This window comes from Dama dama, chromosome 1 (genome assembly GCF_033118175.1).
Source record: "Dama dama isolate Ldn47 chromosome 1, ASM3311817v1, whole genome shotgun sequence".
Classification (NCBI taxonomy): Eukaryota; Metazoa; Chordata; class Mammalia; order Artiodactyla; family Cervidae; genus Dama; species Dama dama.
In genome coordinates, this window is record NC_083681.1 from 74,733,434 (window position 1) to 74,755,493 (window position 22,060).

General features: G+C 55.5%; 1 protein-coding gene, 1 long non-coding RNA gene and 1 other non-coding gene across 6 annotated transcripts; 1 reads left to right on the forward strand and 2 right to left on the reverse strand.

Annotated features, from left to right (window-relative positions):
* Positions 1 to 2,516: 2,516 nt before the first annotated feature.
* ARHGAP1 (Rho GTPase activating protein 1) lies at positions 2,517 to 21,966 on the reverse strand. 2 transcript variants are annotated; one of them, XM_061152971.1, is made up of 14 exons: positions 21,849 to 21,966; positions 17,978 to 18,159; positions 17,628 to 17,723; positions 16,102 to 16,131; positions 11,240 to 11,327; positions 6,959 to 7,090; positions 6,504 to 6,590; positions 6,211 to 6,309; positions 5,465 to 5,572; positions 5,308 to 5,384; positions 5,055 to 5,132; positions 4,576 to 4,704; positions 4,311 to 4,414; positions 2,517 to 4,163 (listed from the first exon to the last, which is right to left on the reverse strand). In XM_061152971.1, the coding sequence occupies exons 2-14, from the start codon at positions 18,108 to 18,110 to the stop codon at positions 3,975 to 3,977; spliced, it is 1,350 nt and encodes a 449-aa protein (XP_061008954.1). In that variant the 5' UTR covers positions 18,111 to 18,159; positions 21,849 to 21,966; the 3' UTR covers positions 2,517 to 3,974. The 2 variants fall into 2 exon arrangements, with proteins under 2 accessions (XP_061008954.1, XP_061008962.1); XM_061152979.1 differs by lacking the exons at positions 16,102 to 16,131; positions 21,849 to 21,966 and adding an exon at positions 18,284 to 18,299.
* On the forward strand, positions 4,159 to 11,233 carry LOC133063518 (uncharacterized). Of its 3 annotated transcripts, none has more exons than XR_009694429.1 (4): positions 4,159 to 4,273; positions 6,597 to 6,682; positions 7,672 to 7,774; positions 8,797 to 11,233. It is a non-coding gene; the product is annotated as an uncharacterized LOC133063518 (long non-coding RNA). The 3 variants fall into 3 exon arrangements; XR_009694427.1 differs by having other exon boundaries at positions 9,393 to 11,233; XR_009694428.1 differs by lacking the exon at positions 4,159 to 4,273 and adding an exon at positions 6,285 to 6,397 and having other exon boundaries at positions 9,393 to 11,233.
* On the reverse strand, positions 8,791 to 8,895 carry LOC133064986 (small nucleolar RNA U13). The gene has a single exon (XR_009694802.1). It is a non-coding gene; the product is annotated as a small nucleolar RNA U13 (small nucleolar RNA).
* Positions 21,967 to 22,060: the final 94 nt, after the last annotated feature.

Genomic DNA, 22,060 nt, shown 5'->3' on the forward strand with positions numbered 1-22,060 from the left:
CATTTCAGGGGTTGTGTGTGAGCAGTGTGAGACACGTGTTCGGTGAGGTGACGTGTGTGACACAGACATGCATGTGAAGCAGAGCCCTTGGGACGGCAGGCCGTCATCTTCGGCTCCTCCCGACCTCACCGGCTCCCTGCGGCATAGCTCCCCACTCACCCCGGGCGCCAGCCTTTGGCTCAGAGGGAAAGACAGCAAGAGACAGCTGGCCGTGCTCTTGTCCTGTTTCCAGAGACCAGGCAGGGGGCGGGGGACCCCCCCAAACCACCGGGATGTTTGCCGATCTGGTGTGAGGGGTTATGGCTGAGCAAACCAGACGGGAGGAGAGGGGCTGAGTGAAGTCCAGGGCCCTGCCCCGATCTGACACACAGCTGGCCCCGGGGCAGAGGAGAGCCCTGCGGGTGTTACTCCTGCCTGGCCCTCTGGGAGCCGCCAGCTCCTTCCTCTGCCTTGCCCGTGGTAGGAGAGGGAGCAGAAGGTGGAGCTGCCGACAAACCCAGGCGAGTGCTGTCTTGGTTGCCTCCCACGCCCCTCAGGCTGAAGCCAGGCCCCAGGGGAGAAAAGGGCAGGTTAGAAAATTCTAAATTCAGCTCCAAGGGGCTAAAAAGGATGGGCCCGCCCACCGCTGCCACTTTGAGCCCTAGAGCCCTTGCTTGTTAGCGAACTGCATGTGACGCTGCCCATGACACCTGACCACGCATGCGTCCCACCCCGGGGTCAGAAATGGTGCTTAAGACTGTCCTTGGAGTCCTCATTTTCAATTGGGGTCCCCCCAGCCCCCCGGAAAGCAAAGCATTCAATTGCCCCATGTCTGGTAGCGTCCTGCCCCTTTAAAGCACGTCCCTACGCTCTGCCCCTAGAGACCCACCGCTGCCAAGGCAGGGGTAAACTGGCTTTTGAGTCACTCATCAGAGGTCCCTGCCAGAGGCCAACCCAAACCAACAGCTGTCTCCCGACCGCCTGCCTCATCGTTTCCTTGGGTCACCGCCCCTCTGTTCCAAATAGTCCCCCAGCTTAGAGTTGAGCAGACCCAGGGAGACAGGCAGCAGGCACCTTCTGTGTGAGCTACCTGGACAGAGGGGGTGGGCTGAGGGGGACTGGCTTCCTGGAGCTCAGCGCCTCAACGTTTATAACCATTGCCTTGATCATACAGCTTTGGCCCGCCTTCCTCCGCCAAATCAAGCAATGAGGAGATAAAAAAACAGGCCTGACGGAGGCCACCGTACCCTCCTGATTGTAATCCGCCGGCAAGCAGCTAACAGCTGGAGCTTGGCCACTGTGCCAAGTGAAACTCCGGCCGGTGCTCCCTGTGACATACCACTTTTTTTTAGATTGTGTTAAAATTCATATAAGTTTTACCATCTTAACCTTTGTTTTTTTTTAAATATTAATTTTGCAGCACCAGGTCTTAGCTGTGGCACATGGGATCTTTTAGTTACGGAGTGTGAACTCAGTTGCGGCAGGTAGGATCTAGTTCCCTGACCAGAGATTGAACCCAAGCCCCCTGTGTTGGGAGTATGAAGTCTTAGCTATTGGAGCACTGGGAAGTCCCTATCTTAAACTTGAAAGCAAAGCCAAACCCGCTCAAAAGAGGAAAGCTGGATCTTTCATAGCCTCCACGTGACTGGGTAGCAAGAGGAGACAGCCAAGCTCTCTGGCTGAGGGAAGTATGGGCAGGACCGCAATGGTCAGGAGATAAGGGCTCCAACCCTGGCTGCTACTAGAGGTTGGGACTGTCACTTCATTCATCTGCAACATGACCAGCATTCCCGTTTCCACTGGGCACTCATTCTGTTATGCTGTGTGTACATCATGGTTGGCCCCTGCACCTGTGGGTTCCACATCTGAGAGCTCCTCCAAACTTGGATAGAGAAATATTTGGAAAAAGGAAATTCCAAGGAGTTTCAAGAAGCGAAATGTGTATCTGCTGCATGTTGGCAACTATTTACATGGCGTTTACATTGTATTAGGTATTCTAAGTGATCTAGAAATAATTTAAAGAAAAGATGTATGTAGGTTATATTGCAAATACTGCGCCACTTTTGGATTTTTGTATCTCGGGGTGGGGGTGGCTGGAACACATTCTACATCTTCCACATCTAGGAAGGACAACCGTAGTTCTGATCTTCTGAGACACAAAGCAACAGTCTCAGCGATGGGACCAGCTGCATGACAATTACCAGTCAGAGCTGGTTGTGAGTGATGGAACCAGGATTCAAACCCTGGCCTGACTCCAGAGCTCGTGCCGTGGCCCACCACAGTCCGCTCTGTTTGGGGGACGGAGGTCCTGGTTAATAGGATATAGCGCTTGGGGGCCAGCTGGAATGAAGGTGACTGTCCATGCTTCTAAGCGTGGAAGATGCTCAGAAAGCTGGCTTCATCCCAGCTCGATGTGGAAGGGGTCAGACGAATGGGGCGGGGGCTTCCTGTGGCCCTATCTTCCCCTCTTCCACAACCACCCTGCACCTCCCACATGGTTCTGAGCCTCCATGGCCACTTCTATGATCAGCCAGATGCAAAGTTTTCCATTTCGATTTTTACTGAAATATAAAAAGTGCAAAGGTAAAATACACGATTGGTGCCAAGGAAGTCATTAAGTATGAATGTGAACACTTGATTCATAGTACAAGTCCCCCGCGCCCCCAGGTAAAGACTAGCGGTGAGGGGCGGGGGGAGGGGGACAGGAGAGAGACCGAACAGATCCACGAGGCTCCCCAGTAAATGGAACGGCGAGCAACACCTGATGTACTAAGGCAGGCAGACAGCAGAAGCCTGGGCCTGGCCTGGAGACACAGTGGCTGACAGCAGCCACATCCGTCCGTGGGGGCCCTGACACGCCAGTGTCCTGGGGACAGAGCTCGCAGATGGGGCAGGGCTGGTCAGAGAGGCCTCCATGGTGCGGGCTCCGGCCGAGGCCTCAGGAAGGAGGTTCACCAGGAAGGGACAGCTGGAAAGAGGGGCCTCCGCCATCACCAGGTCCAGGGGGAGGCTGCTAGAACTTACCTGGCAGGGGCCAATCTAATCAGCAAAGTCTCTACCCGGCCCCTCCAGGAGTCTGCAACTGGAGGAAGGAGCCACCATCCATCTGAGGCCCTGAGTCAGGCCAGGCCGGAGCAGGGCCCCCTGTGACTCCAGGACAGACTAGGTCAAGGATGTGTCCAAGTCGGGGGGGAAGGAGAGGCAAGGCAGGGGGTGGGCGGGGGGCTGCTGGTCACCGGTCTGACTGGACCCTAGGGGGCTGTCAGGGCTGAGAGTGGGGCGTCTATTGTGAACGGAGGCAGGGTCCCAGCCCCGTCACCCAAGCTCCCAGTCCTGGCAGGAGAACCAGGGGTGTGAGGATGCCCGGGGGGCAGTACCATCTGGGAAAGGCTGACCCAGGATGTGCGGAAGAGAAGGCAGGCGTGGGACTCCAGCCTGCCGTCCGTACGCTGTGGAAGTGCCAAAGGATGAGCCGTCAGAGGGGAGAAGACAGGAACAGGGTGCCTGCCACCAGGCCTTCCCCCAGACAGGGAGGAGCCTCGGCAGGGCCAGCCCAGCCAGCGCAGCCTTTCGTTCCCCCGAAGGCAGAAGGGAGAGGACCAGCCCCAGCTACCAGCCCAGCCGGCAGTGATTCTGGCATCTCCAGTTGCCAGGGACACAGGCAGGAGGAAGCAGGGGAGCGGTTGCTGGGGCCAGGCCTCCCGCCTGAAGAGCCAGCTCTGCAGAGCCTCGCAGGAGCCAGGGACCCAAGGAGGCAGTGAGAAGTATAAGGCGAAGAGAGAAGGTCTTGTGGTTACAGTGAGGCCACTGGAGCCGGCTAGGTGAGCCGGACAGAAAGGGAGGAGGAGCTGTCCCGGGGGCGGGCTTCAGCTTCCCTCTCCCGGGGACTCAGGGCCCCTTTTCGGGGCAGGAGCCCCAGGCTCTCATAAGGCTGGAGCCAGGAGGGAAAGTCCAGAGTGGGGGCTGTCTGAGCAGGGGGCGGGCTGGGCGGGCACTCAGAGCCCCTTGGCGTCGGGGCTAGGAAACAACTCTCCTTGGTGATCCAGGAGGAACTTAGTGAAGGTGTTGATGGGATTAATAGCCTTGAGGGTGATGGCGGCGTCCTTGGCCCACAGCAGGTTAGGGCCGAAGACGACGGCCAGGTTAGTGTTGGTCATCTTGTTCTGGTCAGAGAGGGCCGAGACCTGTGTGAGGAACGGCGGGGGAGGAGGGTGCGCTGCAGCCGGAAACCACAGACCCCGCCTCCCACGCCCGGCAACGGAGTCCAGGAGCAGCGGCCCCCACCCCACTCCAGGTGAGCGGGAGAGGGAGAGGCCCGCCCCGAGTCTCACCTGCACCAGGAAGGCAGTGAGGAAACGCAGCACCAGGTAGTTCTCCTCGGGCAGCGTTCGGAAGGCCTGCAGCGTCGCCTCCACTCTCTGACTCTCGTCAACGTCTGTGCGGAATGGGGGCTGGGTCACACGGGTTCGGGAAGCCCTGTCAGCAGGCCCGAGGGAGACCCCCCCAACCAGACTTTTCCCGGGCGGACAGGCTCGCTCTGAGGCCAACTGCGACCCCACGCTGCGGACGCCGGGGAAGGGAGCGGGGTGCACTCACTGAGGAAGCCCACCACGTGGGAGTAGAGGTCAAAGGTGAGCAGGGGCTCGGGAAGCTCCCGGAGGAAGGTCTTGAGGATGACTGCCGGCAGGTGCAACTCGTTGTACTGCTCAAAGTCCACGGGCAGCCCTGGAGAAGGGAGGGCGGGGCGCGGTGCAGAGGAGCTGGGCGGGGCCTGGAGGCCGGCAGCCAATCCTGACCGCCCCCTTGGCCACAAGCCCCGCCTCCCACGCGACAAGGGCACAGGGCCAGGCCATCTGCGGGGTGGGGCCCCTGAACACGCACCACGGCTATTCCTCACCTCCCTCCAGAAACCTCATCTAGGAGGAAGTAGGTCTGGGACAAGCAGGCAGGCGTGAGACGGGTGTAATCATACCAAATGCCACAGAAACCACACACAGACACGCACGCGCACCCACACACGCATGCCCTCCACACACACGATTTCGGGGTTCAGCACACCCCTGGGGGCCACTCACCCATGTTGTACTTGTGCTGCACTTCCCGGACAATCTGGGTGTTGGCCGACCTCCGGAAAATCCCCTCAGTGGTGAGAGCTGAGGGTGGCCGGGCCTGGTGAGTCTCAGGGCTCTGGGACGCCGTGTGGGCTCCCCCAACCCCTTCCGCGCATCTTGGGCTTCCCATTTGGGTCAGAGCGGGTACTGGTGCACGTGCGACCCCGCCCGGCCCTGCCCCGCAGCTCCCCGAGGGCGGAGGGCACCCGGCACTCACCGTGGGCCCGCAGGTAGGCAACGGTCTCCCGCAGCACGAGCGGAATGGGCTCCTGCTCTGGGTTCTTCTCCTGGAGCCTGTGGGCAGGAGGCCGTGAGGGCCCTGCCGCCCTCCCGGCCCCCGGATGCCCGCCCCACCCCACCTTTCCCATACTCACTGCTGTAAGGAGACACCGAACTGCTGGTTGGGCAGAGGGGGCCGTGGTGGCATGGGCTTGGGGGCGGTTGCGGGGCTCTTCTGTGTGGACTTGAGGAAGTCATCATACCTGCGGGAGCAGTGAGGAGGGTCGGCCCCACTCTGGCCCTGTGGTCACTATGGCAACTCTTGTGTGTCAGACACTGGGCTGCCTTACATGGATGACCTCATTCAGTCCTCGCAGCAACCCAGCTCTGCCCAGCAGCAAGTGAAGACTTCAGAAAGACCCATCACCGAGCTTGGAGCCGAGCTCCCTGTGTCACTCGGCAGCTTCCCCCTGGCTATCTGTCTTCCCCACGGTGGTGCCTATACTCAGGGCTACTCTCTCTCTCACTTACTCCCCATCCCCTCCCCCGTGTCCACCAGGGAGGGGGGCTCCAGGGTGAGGGAGCTCTACTGTGTCCACAGAGCGTATTCACGGGGCTGTACGACAGAAACGAACACAACAGTGTAAAGCGACTGCACACCACGTAAAACTAAAAAGAAGATGGAAAGATTCCGTGACAGCTGTCCAGCAGCAGATATGGGGCCTGAACTGGCTCACTCTGACCCCATGTGCTGCCTCTTTCCCGTTACATCTGCATCCTTGGTGTATCCTGGGGGTCTCAAGGCTGCTTCTCCCCTCGGCTGGCATGCGCTCCCCCCACAGCCATGACCTGTGTGTACAGGGTGCCCGCTGGGCACACACAGCCCCCACCCCGGCCTCACTTGAGCACTTGGCGGGGGATCCCCAGTTGCTCCAGCTTCACATGCTCGCTCAGCTCACTCAGGTAATTCACGTAGAAGATCTTCTGCCCGAACTTGAAGCTGTCGGTGGAAGAGAGCGCATGTGGGTCCAGGGCAGGCCGGCTCCAGCAGGCCTCCACACTCTCTCAGCGGCCCACCCGATTGCAAGGTAGAGGCCTGACTAGTCTGTCCCCAGGATGGGTGGCTTCCTGGGGACCTGCGTCACAGCTCACAGAGGGGCATGAGAGATCAGTGCCCACCCTGAACCCACGCACCTAATGATGGGCTTGAAGAGGATGAGCAGGGTCTTGATGAACATGGTGGGGTGCACGATGTAGAGAGCCTTGATGTTCTTCTTGTACCTGCAGAGACAGAACAGGCGCTCGGGGGACAGGCACAGAGCCGGGCCTTGATGTGTGTTTCCTGACTTGATGACTCCCAGCAAGCTTGCCAGGTGTGTGCCACCGCGGCCCTATCTTACATGTTAGAAAACAGGCTCGGGGAGGTTAAGGAGCATGAAAAGTCATGGAGCGACTCAGCAGAGAAACTGGGATTTAAGCCCAGGCTGTTCCAATTTGAGAGTCTTAGTGTGCCGTCACCAGGTTGGGGGGGCACCCACCTCCCCCAGGCATGGAGTACACACTCCTGCCTGAGCACAGGGCAGCCCATTATAGGGCCGAGATGCTGGCCCCCCAAGGGCCCTGGAGCTTCCCCTGAGGCCCCCACCCACTTGCGGTCAAACTCCCGGTAGGCATCCCGGAGCCAGCTGAAGGAGGGCTTGTTGTCGCTGGTGAGGCCGTGGTGTAGGTACAGCAGCGTGTAATCGCTCTCCACGTACTGGTCCAGGGTGTGCTTCAGGTACCTGCAAGAGACACCCCCACTCAGGCATGTCTGCAGGGGAGGCCCGGGTAAGACAGACCCCGAGCACCCAAGAAGCTGCCCCTCCCGCCTCCGCCAGCGAACAACTGGTCACCATGTTGTGGTGGACGAGGAACAGCTGCGCTGGGAGAGGATAACAGTAACAACAACAGTTCTCCTGAGCACTGACTACAAGTCAGGAGACCAGGACTCTAACTGGAGCCACCTCACATACCTCCAGTCAAAATGGGAATAGCCCTTCCCCTCACGGGGGTGCTGTGAGTCCATGGTGATCAGGATTAAGCTTTCAGTGTCCACTGAGCACTTTGCATACACTATCTCACGTCTTCCTCATTATAATGGAGGCTGACACTATTCCCTTCTTACAAGTGAGGGCAGTGAGGCTCAGAGAGGTCAAGCTTGTGGGAGAGCCTGGAGGTGAAGTGACTCCAAGTTTGGCCGTGTTGATCATGGGACAGGTCTGCCTTTTACACCCGCAGGGCTGGCTACAGAACACTGTAAAAGGGGATCAGAGTGGATACAGAACCTCCTCTCCTGCTCTAGTCTTTTTTTTTTTTTTTTCAGGACATCTTGTGGACCAAGGACCCACAGTTCAAGTTCTCAATCCTCACAGCACAATACCTACCATCTAATACAAACACACACGTGGATGCTGGGCTCATCTGAGGTGGGGAAGTAGGAAGTGAATGAATATGAATTCCAGAGAGGGAGAGGAGCCCTGGGGAAAACCCTTTTCCTGCCTGGCCAACAGCTCCCAGGTCCCAGGAGGAACGCTCCTCCAGGCTGGGAGGCTGGGCACACAGGAATGCTAAGGGCTTCCAAGGAGATGCGGGGAAGGAGGAAAGGAGCCAGGAAAAGTGCCCGAGGATGGGACTAAGTGCCCAGACACAATCTGACCTAACCCAGAGAGGGTAACCTGAACACTGGTTCACAGGTGCCAGGCTGGGACAGCACTAGTGGGGGTGTGAGGTGTCTGATGCCAGATTTACTATCTTAATTCTGATCATCGTCAATGCACAATAATTTACCCCTCATACACATTGAGCACTTTGCAAGAAAGCTGTCACATAAAAAGAGGGCATTTTGCAACTGTAAAACAGCAAAAGTGAGGGACTTTCCTGGTGGTCCAGTGGTCAAGACTCAGAGCTTCCACTTCAATGGGCATGGGTTCAATCCCTGGTGGGGGAACTAAGATCCTGCATGCCACACAATTGATTTACAAAGATAAATAAGTAAAACAGCAAAGGTTGTAGTGAAAATACACTCATCCTTTGATAAATGTTAGGACATTTGGGAGGGCAATGAAGTGATGTTTATCAGAAGCTATGAAACATTCATACTGTTTGACCTGGTAAAAATGTGTCCAGGAATTTATCCCCAGTAACTAATCAGAGATGGACAGAAGTGTTTTAATAAAAGGCTGTTCATTATAGCCTGTTTTATAATGGGGGGAAAAATGAGCAGCAAACTAAGTGTCCAAGAATAGGGAATTGGTTAAATAAATCACAGGACATCTATAAACAGAATACCCCACAGGATGCTTCTGCAGACAGAACCAAGCTGTGAAGCTTGATGTGAGAACAGTGGTTACACTTTGGGGCAGTGACTGGAAGAGCGAAGGGAGGTTTGTGGGTGTGGATGATATGGGTATATTTAATTTTTGAAAAAACATTTTTTTTTTCACGTCAGACAGGTAATGTGCCGATGTCGTAACAAGATTTGGAGGGAGGCACATGTCACGCAGCAGCGTGAGCACCCAATCATCATGCTCATGAACTACAAAAGGATCTAATTTTTGAAAATTTATAAAGTAGTATACATAATGTGCTTGCTTTCCTGGATACATATATATCAATAACAATTTTTTAAAAGGATGTCCTTGAGGAATGTCTAATGCTCAGAAGATAAAAACATTATGTAACATATAAAACTGACTATAGGATACAATATATGTTACAGAAAAAAAAATAGGACGTGAATACACTAAAATATTAACAGTGGTCTTTCTCTCCAGGTGGTTGGTTTATGGGACACTTTATCGCACTTAAACTTCTTAATCGCTATCTACATTTTTCTAAATCCTTGAAATCTGTGATACAGATGAATACAATAGCATTTCATGTATATTTTCTTACCTAAGGCCCACACCAACCGGTAAGCACAATTCTTATTTTTATAGGGCTCAGGAGAGACGTGACCCAAGCACACAGCTAGTTAATGGCAGGGCTGAAGTTTCATTGGTCTTCTGCATCCAAGCTTCAGGCACTTTCTATTTCAACCCCCAGATCTGACTGGACAGCTGGGAAAAGCCAAGCCTGAGATAATCAGACTGGAAACAAGATGACAAGACTGATGCGAGATGAAAGTGCCTCCTTTCAAGGCCGGGTGGAGGGGGTAAGATCCTGCTGGGAAGGAATGCAGGATGGATGGGATGGGTGACAGAGGGCTTCCTGAAGCCCCCAAGTGGGGGGCGGCCTTACCCAGCAAGCTCTCTCCTGAAAACTGGGTGCGTTCCCACCTTCCCTCCCTCTGACTTCCTCCTACTCGGACCATCATCAGGCCAGGGGTCTGTCCCATGCCTTGCCAGTTGCTGAGATAAAACCAGAGAGGAGGGCATGTGACTCAGGCCCCCTCAGGCAGGCCGCAGGACAGGCCCGGGCAAGGCTGTGCCTGCCTGCACGGCCGGCCGAGGAGCCCCGGGAGGAGGGCTACGGAGACCAGAGGGAAAGCAGTCACACAGGACTGCAAAGACTCTGCAATCCACCACCCCCCGCCACGCCCCCGCGCCTTTCTGCTGCCGCAGCCCCAGACGGTCCCAGACCCCACACCAGCCCCTCCACATACACAACCATTCAGGACCCCCAAAGAGCCAGTAAGGGCAGGGCAGACATTATCAATCGCGGGGAGTGCTTTGAAGTGGTCAGGAAAGGAGGGCAAGATAGGAATCTGTGCACACACGGAGGAGGAGCTTCAGGAGGAAGGCAGCTATAGCCTTGCCTCTGGGGGTCCTGCACGCGCTGTGGACTCAGCGCAGGCCTGGTGGGGGCCCAGGGACCCACACTTAGCAGGACAGAGCCTGTCACACTTCCACTTTCAATCAGCCTTCGGAGATTTCCAGACCAACCAGAGCTATTTTATGTACTTAGCATTCAGAACCCACATAGTCGTTTCACCAGATGTGGCACAAAATACAATTAATGGTAATTACTCATGTAAATAGTGAACAACTGCAACCGCCTCAGACTGATCATCATCTTAATCAGGCCTCGCGTTTGGACAGTATTTGACTTTTCAAAGTATTTTCACATGGGATATCTCACTCCCACGAGGAACGAGGGCTGTATCATCCCCTAAGAAAAGTGAAAAGAAGCTGGAAGAGATGAAGACACTTGCCAAGGTCACGCAGATGGCTTCCAGGACTAGAAACCAGGTCTGATTCCTAGCCCACCCACCCCCCAGATGTAAAACAGCTGGCTGAGGAGCTGCAGCTAGTGCAGCCTGTGTGCCCACGAGCCTGCGGGCCACAGTAGGAGAAGCCACGGCAACGAGAAGCCCGTGCACTGCCAGGAGGAGACTACAGAAAAACCCACACGGCAACGAAGCCCCAGCACAGTCAGACTCTAATAAAATTATTGAAATAAAAAAACAGGGCCTCCCTGATGGCTCAGTGGTAAAGAATCCCCCTACCAATGCAGGTTCAACAGCTGGTCTGTGAAGATCCCAGATGCCACGGAGCAGCTAAGCCCGTGCACAGCTACTGAGCCTGTGCTCCAGAGCCCGGGAATGCAACTCCCAAGCCCACGTGCTGCAACTCCTGAAGCCCGGGCACCCTCGAGCCCGTGCTCTGCCACAACAGAAGCTACTGCAATGAGGAGTCCCTGCGCCGCCACCAGACAGGAGCCCGCGCCTGACGCAAATAGAGAAAAGCCCATGCAGCAGTGAAGACCCTGCGCAGCCAAAGACAAATGAATAAATAAGATGAAACAGCCCCCTCAGCAGAAGAGGGGAGGCCTTGAGGGAGGTGGCTGGCTTGGTACTCCCAGGGCAGGAAGGGACAGGAAGGACAATGGCCTCCCGCAGCAGGAGGGATCCAGGCACGGGCCTACCACTCCACCCCACTGTGGGCACTCACCCCAGGAGCTTGCTGTGGTCCAGCTGGTGGCTCGGGGGCATTCGGCAGGCGCTGAACACAATGATCTTCCGCCCGTACTTGTCATCTCCTAGGTGTGGAGAAAGACAGAAGACAGCGGGTGTGCCATCAGCCACGAGAAGTCAGGCGAGGATCTGAAAGGGGCCAGGTCTGGAGACCCATGCCATTTAGCACTGGGGCCAGGCAGACAGACCTCTGCACAGCTGCCTGCACTCAAGGGCGTGTCGCTGAAGGAGGGACAAGGTGCTCTCAGGGCTGCTGACCCAGGGTACAAAAAAAACAATATGCCTTTCTGAAAAGTCATGCCTGGTGGAAAACAACCCAAATGTCCGTCAGTGGATGGGTGGATAAAGAAGATGTGGTGTCTCTGTGCAGTGGACTACTGCTTGGCAATAAGAAGGAATGGAGCACTGATGCATGCTAGGCTGTGAATGAACCTTGACACCAGGATGCTCAGTGAAAGAACCTGAATGGAAACACGTGGTTTGGTTCCATTTATATGAGCTACTTAGGTAAATTTGTAGCAAAGGAAAGCAAATCAGTGGTTATAGGTACTGGGAGGAATAGGGACTGATGCTTATGGTTATGGGGGATTGGCATGGGTGAAACTATGGATGAAATGATGGAACTAGACAGAGGTAGTGGTTGTTCAACAGTGAGAATGTACTAAACACCACCAAATTAAACACTTTAAAACAGTTAATTTTACATTATGTAAATTTCATCATAACTAAAGAAAACAAAACAAAAAAAAGTCACAGCCACCAAAGCAACTGCCCCACATCTTCTTATAATTCCACGCTTATCCCAGAAGCACCTGCTCTGAGCAGCCTGTATGTGAAAAACTTCTTGGAGCCACCTTCTTAGAAAGCCTGGGGCCACCGAGGAAATCAGTCTGATGACTTAGTCATGTCTTGCTCTTGACTACTAAACAGCACTTTTTGATTTTTACTATCAGAACTACTGGCCACAGTTGATTGATCTCTGGACATTTCTACAAATCATTTCTTTCTCATTAAGGATATTCTAAAGAAAGTGGCATTCAGAGGAGTTTATAATGCTTTGGAAAAGTGCTCATGGTGTAAATCCCTGAGGGATGTCTGTCCAAAATGAGTCACTATTCTATGGTCTGACCATCTAGCCTTGTCATGAAGCCGGGGAGCTTCTGAGACACGAGACAGCCTCCTGAGGCCAGATGCTCTTCCAGGGTCAGTGTCGACCAGGGACCCCAAGCAAAGCCGGGAGGGGATAAGGCCTGGTCCCCCATCCCCCATGTCCCAGGGCCCTTCCCTTCATCTTTAGCCTCAAGCTCTCCAGAGTCACCAGACCACACTCACCTAATGCCCCTGCTTCAGAGGAAAATAAAAAAACCATTTACACAGCCCACACGGCCTGTCTGCCTCTCACCTCTGAGGACTAAGGTATTCCTTGACACCTTACTACTGAGTGTCTTCTCCATTTAAAGAACCATGGTCTTCATGATCCTTCTGGTCAGTGACTTAACCCAGGACTCAGTGCTTTTCCAAAGCAGTTGCCAAGGCTCTGCCCTTCTTCTCAAGACTGAAGCAGGCTTCTGGAATGTGGGCGGCATGGCCTCAGTCTCTGCTGGGGGTCAGCCTGGTGCTTTGGCCTGAGCCCACACCTGGCTCCCACACCTGACTATCGTGTCCAGCCTCTGCATCAACCCCTCCAACAATCCCATCTCCACTCAGAACACTGCCAAGCCTCTGTTGGCCCTGAAAGGTGCCAGCCGGGACCCTCCCAGAATGTCCTGGGTCAGGTTTCCCATCCAGCAGAGAGAGGCTCCGTTCTCCTTTTGAAACGGCCCCACCTCCCAGCCGTGGAGAATTAGAAACATCTCCCTGTCTGTGCCTGTCCCTCCTGCCGTGACGCCCCTTTCCTCCTGAACCCCATGCTGAGCTGTGTAAAAGCCCCTCAGAGAGCTCACAGGGCTCTCCAGGCTTGGCCCCATCTCCCCCTGTGGCAGGCTCACACTCCACACATTCAGGCCAGTGCACAACAGGCGGCTTTAGCGTCTGCCTCTCATGCCAGACAGACAGGACTTCCTCCAGGCAATTCTGCTCCTCTCCTCTAGGCTATCTCCTCTGAACCCTTAAGACTCGTCCCAAGCAGAAGCCTGTGTGTCTCCTCCTTCCCTGGGGCAGGCAAGGGGTCACTGTGTGAGCTGTCACGATGATTTGACTCTCCTGTATAACTATCTTCGTGTCTGTCTCTTCCGGAGGCGATGAGCAGCTCAAAGACAGGTGCTGCCTTGTCCGTCTTTGAATGTCCAAGGCTGGTCCAGAGCCCAGAAGCGTGACGGGTGTTCAGTAAGCGCCAGTAGTCTGGCCCAGGTCAGCCTGGCGCAGTTCTATTTCCGAGTTTGCTTGCAGTGCTATCTGGGTTATGAGCCTGCTCTAGGCAGTCTCCCAAAGCGTGGGGCGGACTTTCTCCAGACTTCACAAGCTGAGCTCCGTCTGCAGGCGTTCCTGAGGCGGACACAGTGCAGCTCCGTCCAGCAGCAGGTCTATTTTGAAGGAGCAGGTGTCACCTGTCCTCCTTCACAGCCTGGCCCAGACCCTGAGGCACTGGGTTCCTTAGTGGCCAGCAGGGGGTGGCTCTGCTGCCTGCTCTGATTCACTTCCCACTGACTCCGACAGAAGAAAGAGCAGGCTGGCAGGGGGCAAGGACGAAGGTGAGACTGGACAGCCCAGCCGCATGTACAGTCTGGAGCTGAATAAATCCCTCGGCCTCCTACTATGAGCCTGTGGCTGGGGGGTGGGGGAGGGGAAAGGAGGGTTTGGGGGGAAGGGGAACGCATCATCTCTCTACTCTTCTCTGAATGGAGGAGACACCCAGGGTGCAGGGGAATGCTGGGAGGAGCATCGAGGACTGAAAGGTTGTCATCGCTGCTTTCCAACAGTAAGGTGACCCTCGTTGGCTGGTGGCTCAGATGGTAAAGAATCTGCCTGCAGTGTAGGAGACCCAGGTTCGATCCCTGGACCAGGAAGATCCCCTGGAGAAGGGAATGGCTACCCACTGCAGTATGCTTGCCTGGCGAATTCCATGGACAGTGGAGCCTGGTGGGCGACAGTTCATGGGATTGCAAAGAGTTGGACATGACTGAGTGACCAACATACACACACTGGCAGACTTGAGGACTTCGGCAGGGCGGGAGGGCTGAGCTCACAGGGCTCTGGGATTTAAAGAGCTGGTAACTGATTTAGCAAGCGGCCGAGGTGACAGGCCAGAGGCCCGTGGTTCCACCAATGAGCTGCCCCAGCACCTTGTAAATGGGACACTGGATCCTCAACTGGGGTTCCACCAATGGGCACCCACCAACACCATGATAGAGACAAGATATTACCAGCCCGTGTGTGTGTTTTCTGCAAAAGAGGGCCACACCTTTCATATCCCCAAGGAGGCCTCCTGACCACTTCAAGAACCACTTCACCAGACTGTACACTCTGTGAAAGAAGGAGTGTGCATTTTTCCTCAATGAATCCTCAGTGCTGACTACTGGGCTTGTTCCAGAGTAAATGTTTTACAAATGCAAGTGAAATCAGGATGGGGATGAGGGACAAAGTGGGGGTGAGGGTGCGGTCAGGGAGACACAGGATGGCAAGAATCTCAGACCAGTAAGGAACGAGACATGGGTAAGCCCAGGGCCCAGCCCCTGCCCTCTCCTCCTTGGAGTGGAGCCCCAGCTGCCCATGTCCTGTATGGCTTGGGCATCTGCCAGTAGGCATGGTAACTGCTCCTCCAAGACGCATGCGTAAAAAAGGCCTGGGAGTGCCCCACTGATCTCAGAAGAGAACAGATTTCCACCCTGGAGGCTGGAGGGAAAGAAGGAGCTCTGTCCCCAGAGCACTGAGGGACAGGGCTCAGAGGGCAGGCCCGGCGCTTGTGGAAAAGCACCAGGAAAAGACCAGCCGCCTGAGAATGAAACCTCTGCCTTCCCCCGACAGCGATCAGGAACTTCCCAGCGGAACCCGGGGGTTAGTCAGCCACAGCGCGCCTCCTCCAGCAGGCATTCTGGACAGGCCGGACCAGCACCTTCCCACAACCTGAGAGAGGCCGCCAAGGAGATGGGAGGTGGGAGCTGGGGCGCGTTTGTGCAAAGGTTAAACTGTTGGCGATACTGCAAGCCAGGGACATCACTGTTGGTGGCTTGAAATCTACTGACAGAATTTGAAACTGCTACAAATATTACAATAACAGTTTTTGTTTTTGTTTTTTTCCTTTCTGGAGAGCCAACTATTAAACATTTACCAGCATGCCACTGGAAAGAACCCATGTGGACCAGTCAGGTTTGACCGTGGAGCACGCCAGCCATGCCAGCAAGGACAACAGAGGACTGCAGAGGAGTCGGGGACACAACTCACTTTCCCCTGCAGGAGGGGCTCCAAGGTTAGGAAACTGGACTCCCCGGACATTGCCATAGGCTTCATCAAACAACTCTTGCTCGGGCAGTGCCAATCCGAACACCTCTTGGCAATCAGGCACACATATGGAGGATGCGCCCCCAGAGGGGCCCTGAGCCAGCACTCAGGCCAGGCCATGGCTCACAGCCAGCCCCAAGACCCCCCATGGACAAGGCCCCCTCCGTCCTCTGGGGCGCCGTTCCCTTGGGGCTCTGCATGTGTCTCCCTGCACAGCCCCCACGCTGTCAAACCTCCTATAATCCTCTGTGATCTCCACCCGCCCCCCCACCCGGCACCACCAGCTTCCAGCTCCCGGGAGTGGGGCTGCAATTAAGCTGGCCCCACCTGGCTTCCACCAAGAGCCCTTCTTGATCCACAGCCCAGAGAAGGCCAAGCACGGACAGCCAGCATCGCACCTACCTGGCTGGGCCCCCTCAGGCTCATCACACCCTGGAGAGACAGAAACAAGTTGCCGCTCGGCTCGCGGGGGTCACACCTGCGCGGGGCTGGGGGCAGCCTGCCCTGCTCTGCCTGTGACTTGGGCACGCGCGCCTGGAGGAGGTCAGGAGACAGACTCCTTCACATCAGACACTCCATCTCTGGGAGCGGGGACAGAATGTTATAAACCTTCAAGGGAAACTGCCTGTGCTAGGGCAGGACCAGATCACCAAAGAACTCTCAGCCTTGCTTTAAGTAGGGCTGAGAGAGGCCAACGCCAAGTTCTCCAACCCGGACCAGGGTAGGTGTCAAGGACATCGATGCCAAGGAAACACCTTGAAATGTTAGGGACAACCCTCTCAACTTCCCCACCCCTCCCTGAGCCCAGCATTCAGGAGAGATGGGGCTTCCTGCCCCTTCCCTGTGGCCGGATGCCTCCAGGTACCCCTTAGCCAGCACGGCGCAGGGCTCCAGGGGCCAGAAGCCATCTGGCTCCCCTCGTCCACCCCAAGACCTCAGAGCAGGGCCACGCTGTCACCCTGCTTACAGCTGAAGCAAAGACAAAGGATCCCACAGTTTCAATTTCCTCTTTCAGCAGGAGGACTAAGGGCAGAAACCAGGTCATCTATGTCTCTGCTTCCTCCCTGCTGCAGGGCTCTTGTGGGCCCTGTGTTATGAACAGCAGGGCGGGCGCTCACTGAGGCCAAGACTCGAGGGAGCCACTACACCCGTGCTTCGCAGGCAGCACATGTGTGGGCAAGCCGAGGCCCCAGGAGTCACACGGCTCCTAACTCCCGCAAGGAGGCTCTGCCATTCCAGACTTCCTTAGAGTTGGGGTTTCCCCAGAGGGACTGGCACCTCCCTGGGACTCCTAGTAACTCTCGGGGTGGAAAGTTGACCTGAGGGCAAAGGGAAGGGAAGCAAATGAACACATGTTCAGGGCTAACTACGTTCTGGCTGTGGGCCAGGCCCTGACACATGTTCACCGTCGTCATCCTCTCAGCAACCCTGGGAGGAGGAAAGGCGCTCAGCGAGCAGACCTGGGAATCACACCCAGGGCTTTCAGCATGCCTCCCACACGCCATCCACCAACAGAGGCCAGGTCACAGGTCGGGAGGTGGCTGTGGGTGACCAGACCCAGCAGCCATCACAAGTGAGTCTGCCCCTGAAACTGCCGAGAGGGGCAAGGCGGGGGAAGGGGGCGAAGGGAGGTCCAAGAGGGAGGGGGTGTGTGTATACACATATACTCATGGCCGATTTCCATTGCGGTATGGCAGAAACCGGCGCAACGCTGTAAAGCAATCATCCTCCAATTAAAAAACAAAAATAAAGTGAACTCGAAAAGAAAAAAAAAAAAAGGTACATGGAACCGGAAGAGCTCCGGGGTCAGGGCTGAAGCCTGCCCCTCCCCTAGCCGCTTGCCCTCAGGCAGGAGGGGCTGGCATCCTTAAGCCAGGAGTGCGGACTGTGGGGGACAAGGTGCAAGGCTGGGGGCGGGGGGCGCTCACCTGCCACCTCCACGATCTGGTGCCGGGCGATGTCGTAGTAAGGGTCATCCCACTTCAGGTGTGTGACAGGCTCTGGGGAACTGCTCTTGGAGTCATCTAAGGAACACAGCAACGTCAGGGGATGATCTGGGGGCCGGGACAACACCCTCCCCCCGAGATTCGTGCTCTCTGGCCCTTCCCCAGGTAAGGCCTATGCTCCAGCTCCACCCTCATCTGATCTGATCAGCTCTGAGACCGGGGGCTGATCTGTTTGCCCCCACCCCATCCTCCCAGGGTCTTCCTTCCACAAGAAGTGCAGGGGGTCTCCCCTTCTAAGGCTCCCAAGGCTGCTGCCATCCAGCCATGCCCACCTGACTTCGGAAAGTCAGGCATTTCGTCTGAGGGCCAGTTCTTCTCATCGATGGAAGCTAGCTTCAGCTGGTTCAGAGCCTGGCTGGGGTCATCCAAGGTCAGGTCATCCTGCAGCTCTGAGAGTGGGTCCATGGCCAAGCCTGCACCCCACAGCTCCACACAGCAGAACCCACAGAGAACCCTGAGAGGCAGAAGGGAGTTGGCTGGTCAGCGAGACACTCTCTTCACCCATAACTTCTACGGCAAGCCCTCTGGCCCCCACTCTTTGCTCCCCTGTTCTGTCCCTGTTCCTCAACATCTCTCACCCGTGCCAAGAGCGCCATGGAGCGCCTGGCTTTCCTGGCTCCACGGTTTTCTGGCACGTTGTCAGGAAAGGCAGCTGGGGCAGAAGAGGCACGGCTCAGTGCCCATCTTCAGGGTCCTCCAGCTGGATGTGGAAGGGCTGCGCCACACCCTGCACGGCCCATCACCCCGCCAGGTCAGCTGTGCCATCCCAGCTGTAGAGGGTTGAGGCCCATGCCCCTCTCCTCCAGGGTCATAGAGCACAGAAGCCTCCCAGACCCCAGCAGTTACTGGGAAGAGACAGCACAAGAATCTAAGGAGCACAGGGTTGCTCCAGACCCCTGCCTGAAACAGGTCAGCTGTGGTCCCGGGAGCAGGAGGTGACCAGAGGCAATAAGGCCGAAGGAAAAAGGCCACAGCCAAGGGGCCCAGCTGGCTTTGCCCCAGAACAGGATCGAGGAACAGGAAATGCAATCTGCCTGCCAGTCACCGCGGACAGTCTGCAGGCTCCTGGAGGCTCCTAAGCCCACTCTGCTCTGTGGGGAGTTCCTGATGCCGGTTTCAGACCACCTTCAGGCTCGGAGGGTACAGGTGGGGAAGGAGGAAGCCCACCATACCCAGAGTGCAGAGATCCGGGAGGCGGAAACGAGCACAGCAGCGGCCACAGGCGGGCAGGGAGAAGAGCCAGGACGTTGGGTCTGCTCGGGTATGGGGTCTGGCTTTAGGGACGAGGCTGCCTGCAGCCTAGAGGCGGCACCTTCTGCCCTTGGCCCTAAACAGAAGCCACCGCTTCTCCCTTCACCAGCTCACTAGATGTGTGAGGGAGGGGACTTTTAATTCAGTCCATTCGGCCAACCCCGCAGGAGAGGCTGCTCTAAGTCCACTGCATTCCTGGAGCCCCGAAAAATGACATATATGGTCAGAGACAGCGGGGCAGATAAGGAGTGCAGACAAGACCCAGACACGGGTAGCAGAGAAGAGAAGAGAACTGTGAGCCCAGATCCAGACCCTGGACACCTCTGAGCGACGTGACAACCTCCTGTGCATGTCTCGGCAAAGATTCTGGATGGCAAACCGGCGGCTCCCTACTTCCTTATGTAGCAACAACCTAGCAACAACTACCCTGTTACCAGAGCAACCACACTGCTTCAGTGGTAAAAGCTCTTTGAAGGTCTGGAGCCAAAACTGAGCTGCCAAACAACTCTCCTGCCCCACCCAAAAAAATACACACCACAACTTCTTTTTCTTCCTCTTCCTGTCCTCTGGCCTTACCTGCTACCCTTATTCACTGCTTATCACCAGAGCACAAGTCCCTTCCCACAAACACAAGAAAGATGTCCTTCCTTGTTTGGGAATGCATTTCTCCCACTGAGTGCTGCTGGACCCTCACCCCAGCTCCCCATTCCGTCTCGACCCTCCAACACCTAATTCAGGAATAAGCATCGCCCCAACATTCAGCCAGGAGGCTGTGAAGGCTCCCCCAGCGGGGGCCCCTCTGGCCAGGTATCAGGGGCAGAATGCAGCCCACAGAAACCCTCTCCAGGCCAAAGCCTTCTCTCCATCCCTTCTGCCGGATTATTGCCCAGACACCAAGAGTTCCTTCAGCCTTGCCCCCAACTGTTGCAGAGAAGTCTTCCTGCTCACAGTGGGTATTTGATGCTGTGAAAAAGGCCTGGGATGAGATACACCGAGACCTGGGCCATAGAGCTGATTGGGTCGCAAAATGCTGAGCAAGTCTTCTTCCTATCTAGGCCTAATTTCCTCATCTACAGAAGTGAAGGCTCCTCCCTGAAATGTAATTGTCCAGCATTCTAAAATACTTATGCTAAAGTGGACGCTGGGATTAGAAGAAACAGCTGGGAGTTGAAGTATGTGTGAGGGAGGGAGAGGGACACTTTCTGAAAGGGAGATGAGCTTAACCCCACCTCTTCCAGTAACTTCTATTTTGCCCTTTCTTCCAAACTGACCTCTCCCCTGCCCCATAACCTCTTTTTCCAGCACAACTAATCGTTCTTGTTTCCACCTCCCAGCCAGTCTGGCCTCTCTCATCACTTTCCAACCAATAGCTCTTGCCCAAGTGAGCCCAGAAGCTCAGCTCCCATTCAGTGGGAGGGGAAGGGAAGCTAGTACAGGAAAATTGGAACATAAAATAGTGGAAAAGAAGTATCCTGGATGCCCAAGACTCCCATCGCTTACAAGTCCTGCACCACTCTGCAAAATACTCCTTTTGTTGTTATTCAGTCACTCTTTTGTGACCCCATGGACTGCAGCCTGCCAGGCTCCTCTGTCCATGGGGATTCTCCAGGCAAGAATACTGGAATGGGTTGCCATTTCCTTCTCTAGGGGATCTTCCCAACCCAGAGATGGAACCCATATCTCCTGCATTGCAGGTGGATTCTTTACCACTGAGCAACCTGGGACGCCTTTACTCTCAGAGTAAATTTTCCCTTCTCAGTTGGTAAAATGTCGACCTTTACAAAAATCTTCAAGAATCACTTTAGGCAGAAGTATTAACCTTTGAGAAGACCTGGAGCTCTCTGAAATTCTGGAGAAATTAGTGGCTTTTTCCCTCAGCAAAATCAGCACGTGTGTGAAATCTTGCATGAAATTTAAGGGATTCACAGGCCCTCTGAGAATTCCTGTTTAAGACATCCTGCCTGACCTACTCAAAATTACATTTGGCACAGAGTAGATGCTCAGTTATTTTTTGAGTGACAGAACAAGTCAATTTGTATCCTCAGAGGAAAAGGGAACCAACCACCCATGAGCTGGATACAAATTATCTTTTCACAGCAGCACCAGTGAGGTATGTAAAACAGGAGAGGTATGTAAAACCCTTGACAGTTTGAGAAACCTAGCACCAGAAAACAAAAGAAAAAGGCCATTGCTTAGGGTCATACAGCCAAGTCCAGATTCTAATCCATGTCTACCTTAACGCGGTCCCTTTGTGCAGGTCAATTCCTTCAATACTTCTCTAAGGGACTGCTATTCATGCGATTCTCAAAGTTCTACAAAAAGGGCAAAGTAAAGCTTCTTCCCTAATCTCCTCCGTGGACAAATGGAATAAACACGAAATCGTATTCTCTGGCGTTGGGATCGCCCTCCTCGGTGGGACTCCAGAATTGTGAAAACGCAAAACTCACAACACAGCGGCAAAACTTCCAACTACAATGACATCTGCACAGAAACTCATGGTTTACCAAACCCGGCTTGGGTGTCATCATCCCATATCACGAATACGAAAATGGGACCCGAGAAGTGGCAAAGGTGGAATACTTCTTCCCCCAAACCTCTTGGTCTTACTGCTTGCCCAGATGAGACCAGGGAGATTTCCCCTTCCACGAGCTTGCTCGATGACAGTCAGCGAGGAAGCCAGGAACGAGGAAGTAAAGTCCTCCCACTTCAGACGCGAGCGGAGCAGAACCCGCGCAGCGGGAAGGCCAGGTTCCCAGGCCCCACTCCACCCTCGCTCCCGTCCGCGGTTCTGCTCCGATCCTCCCCATCCGAACCCCCTTCCTTCAGAAGATCTGACCGGTCCCTTTCCTGCCCCCGTCACCCCCCAGGGAGACCCCGCGCCCCGCAGCTCACCGTGGAGGGGCACCGCTCTCCCTGCCACGCCTGTCAAAGATCGGCAAACATCCGGCTCCTCTGTCTCACGGGGAACCGCCCCCTCCCCGTCCCTTCACTCCCCAGCCACTTCCGCCACACCTCCAACCCACTTCCGACCTGCCACCGGGTCCCAAAGAGGCCGGCCCGGGAGCTCCGCCCCTTCCGTACGTGCCTGCGTACGTGCCCGCCCG

Excerpts from the sequence above, each read along its gene's own strand:
- ARHGAP1 (XM_061152971.1), bottom strand. The coding sequence starts at position 18,110 with ATGGACCCACTCTCAGAGCTGCAGGATGACCTGACCTTGGATGACCCC. Across the intron at positions 11,328-16,101 it reads GCCTGAGGGGGCCCAGCCAG|GAGATGACAAGTACGGGCGG; the intron begins GTAGGTGCGATG and ends CTCCACACCTAG. Across the intron at positions 5,385-5,464 it reads TTCGGTGTCTCCTTACAGCA|GCTCCAGGAGAAGAACCCAG; the intron begins GTGAGTATGGGA and ends TCCTGCCCACAG.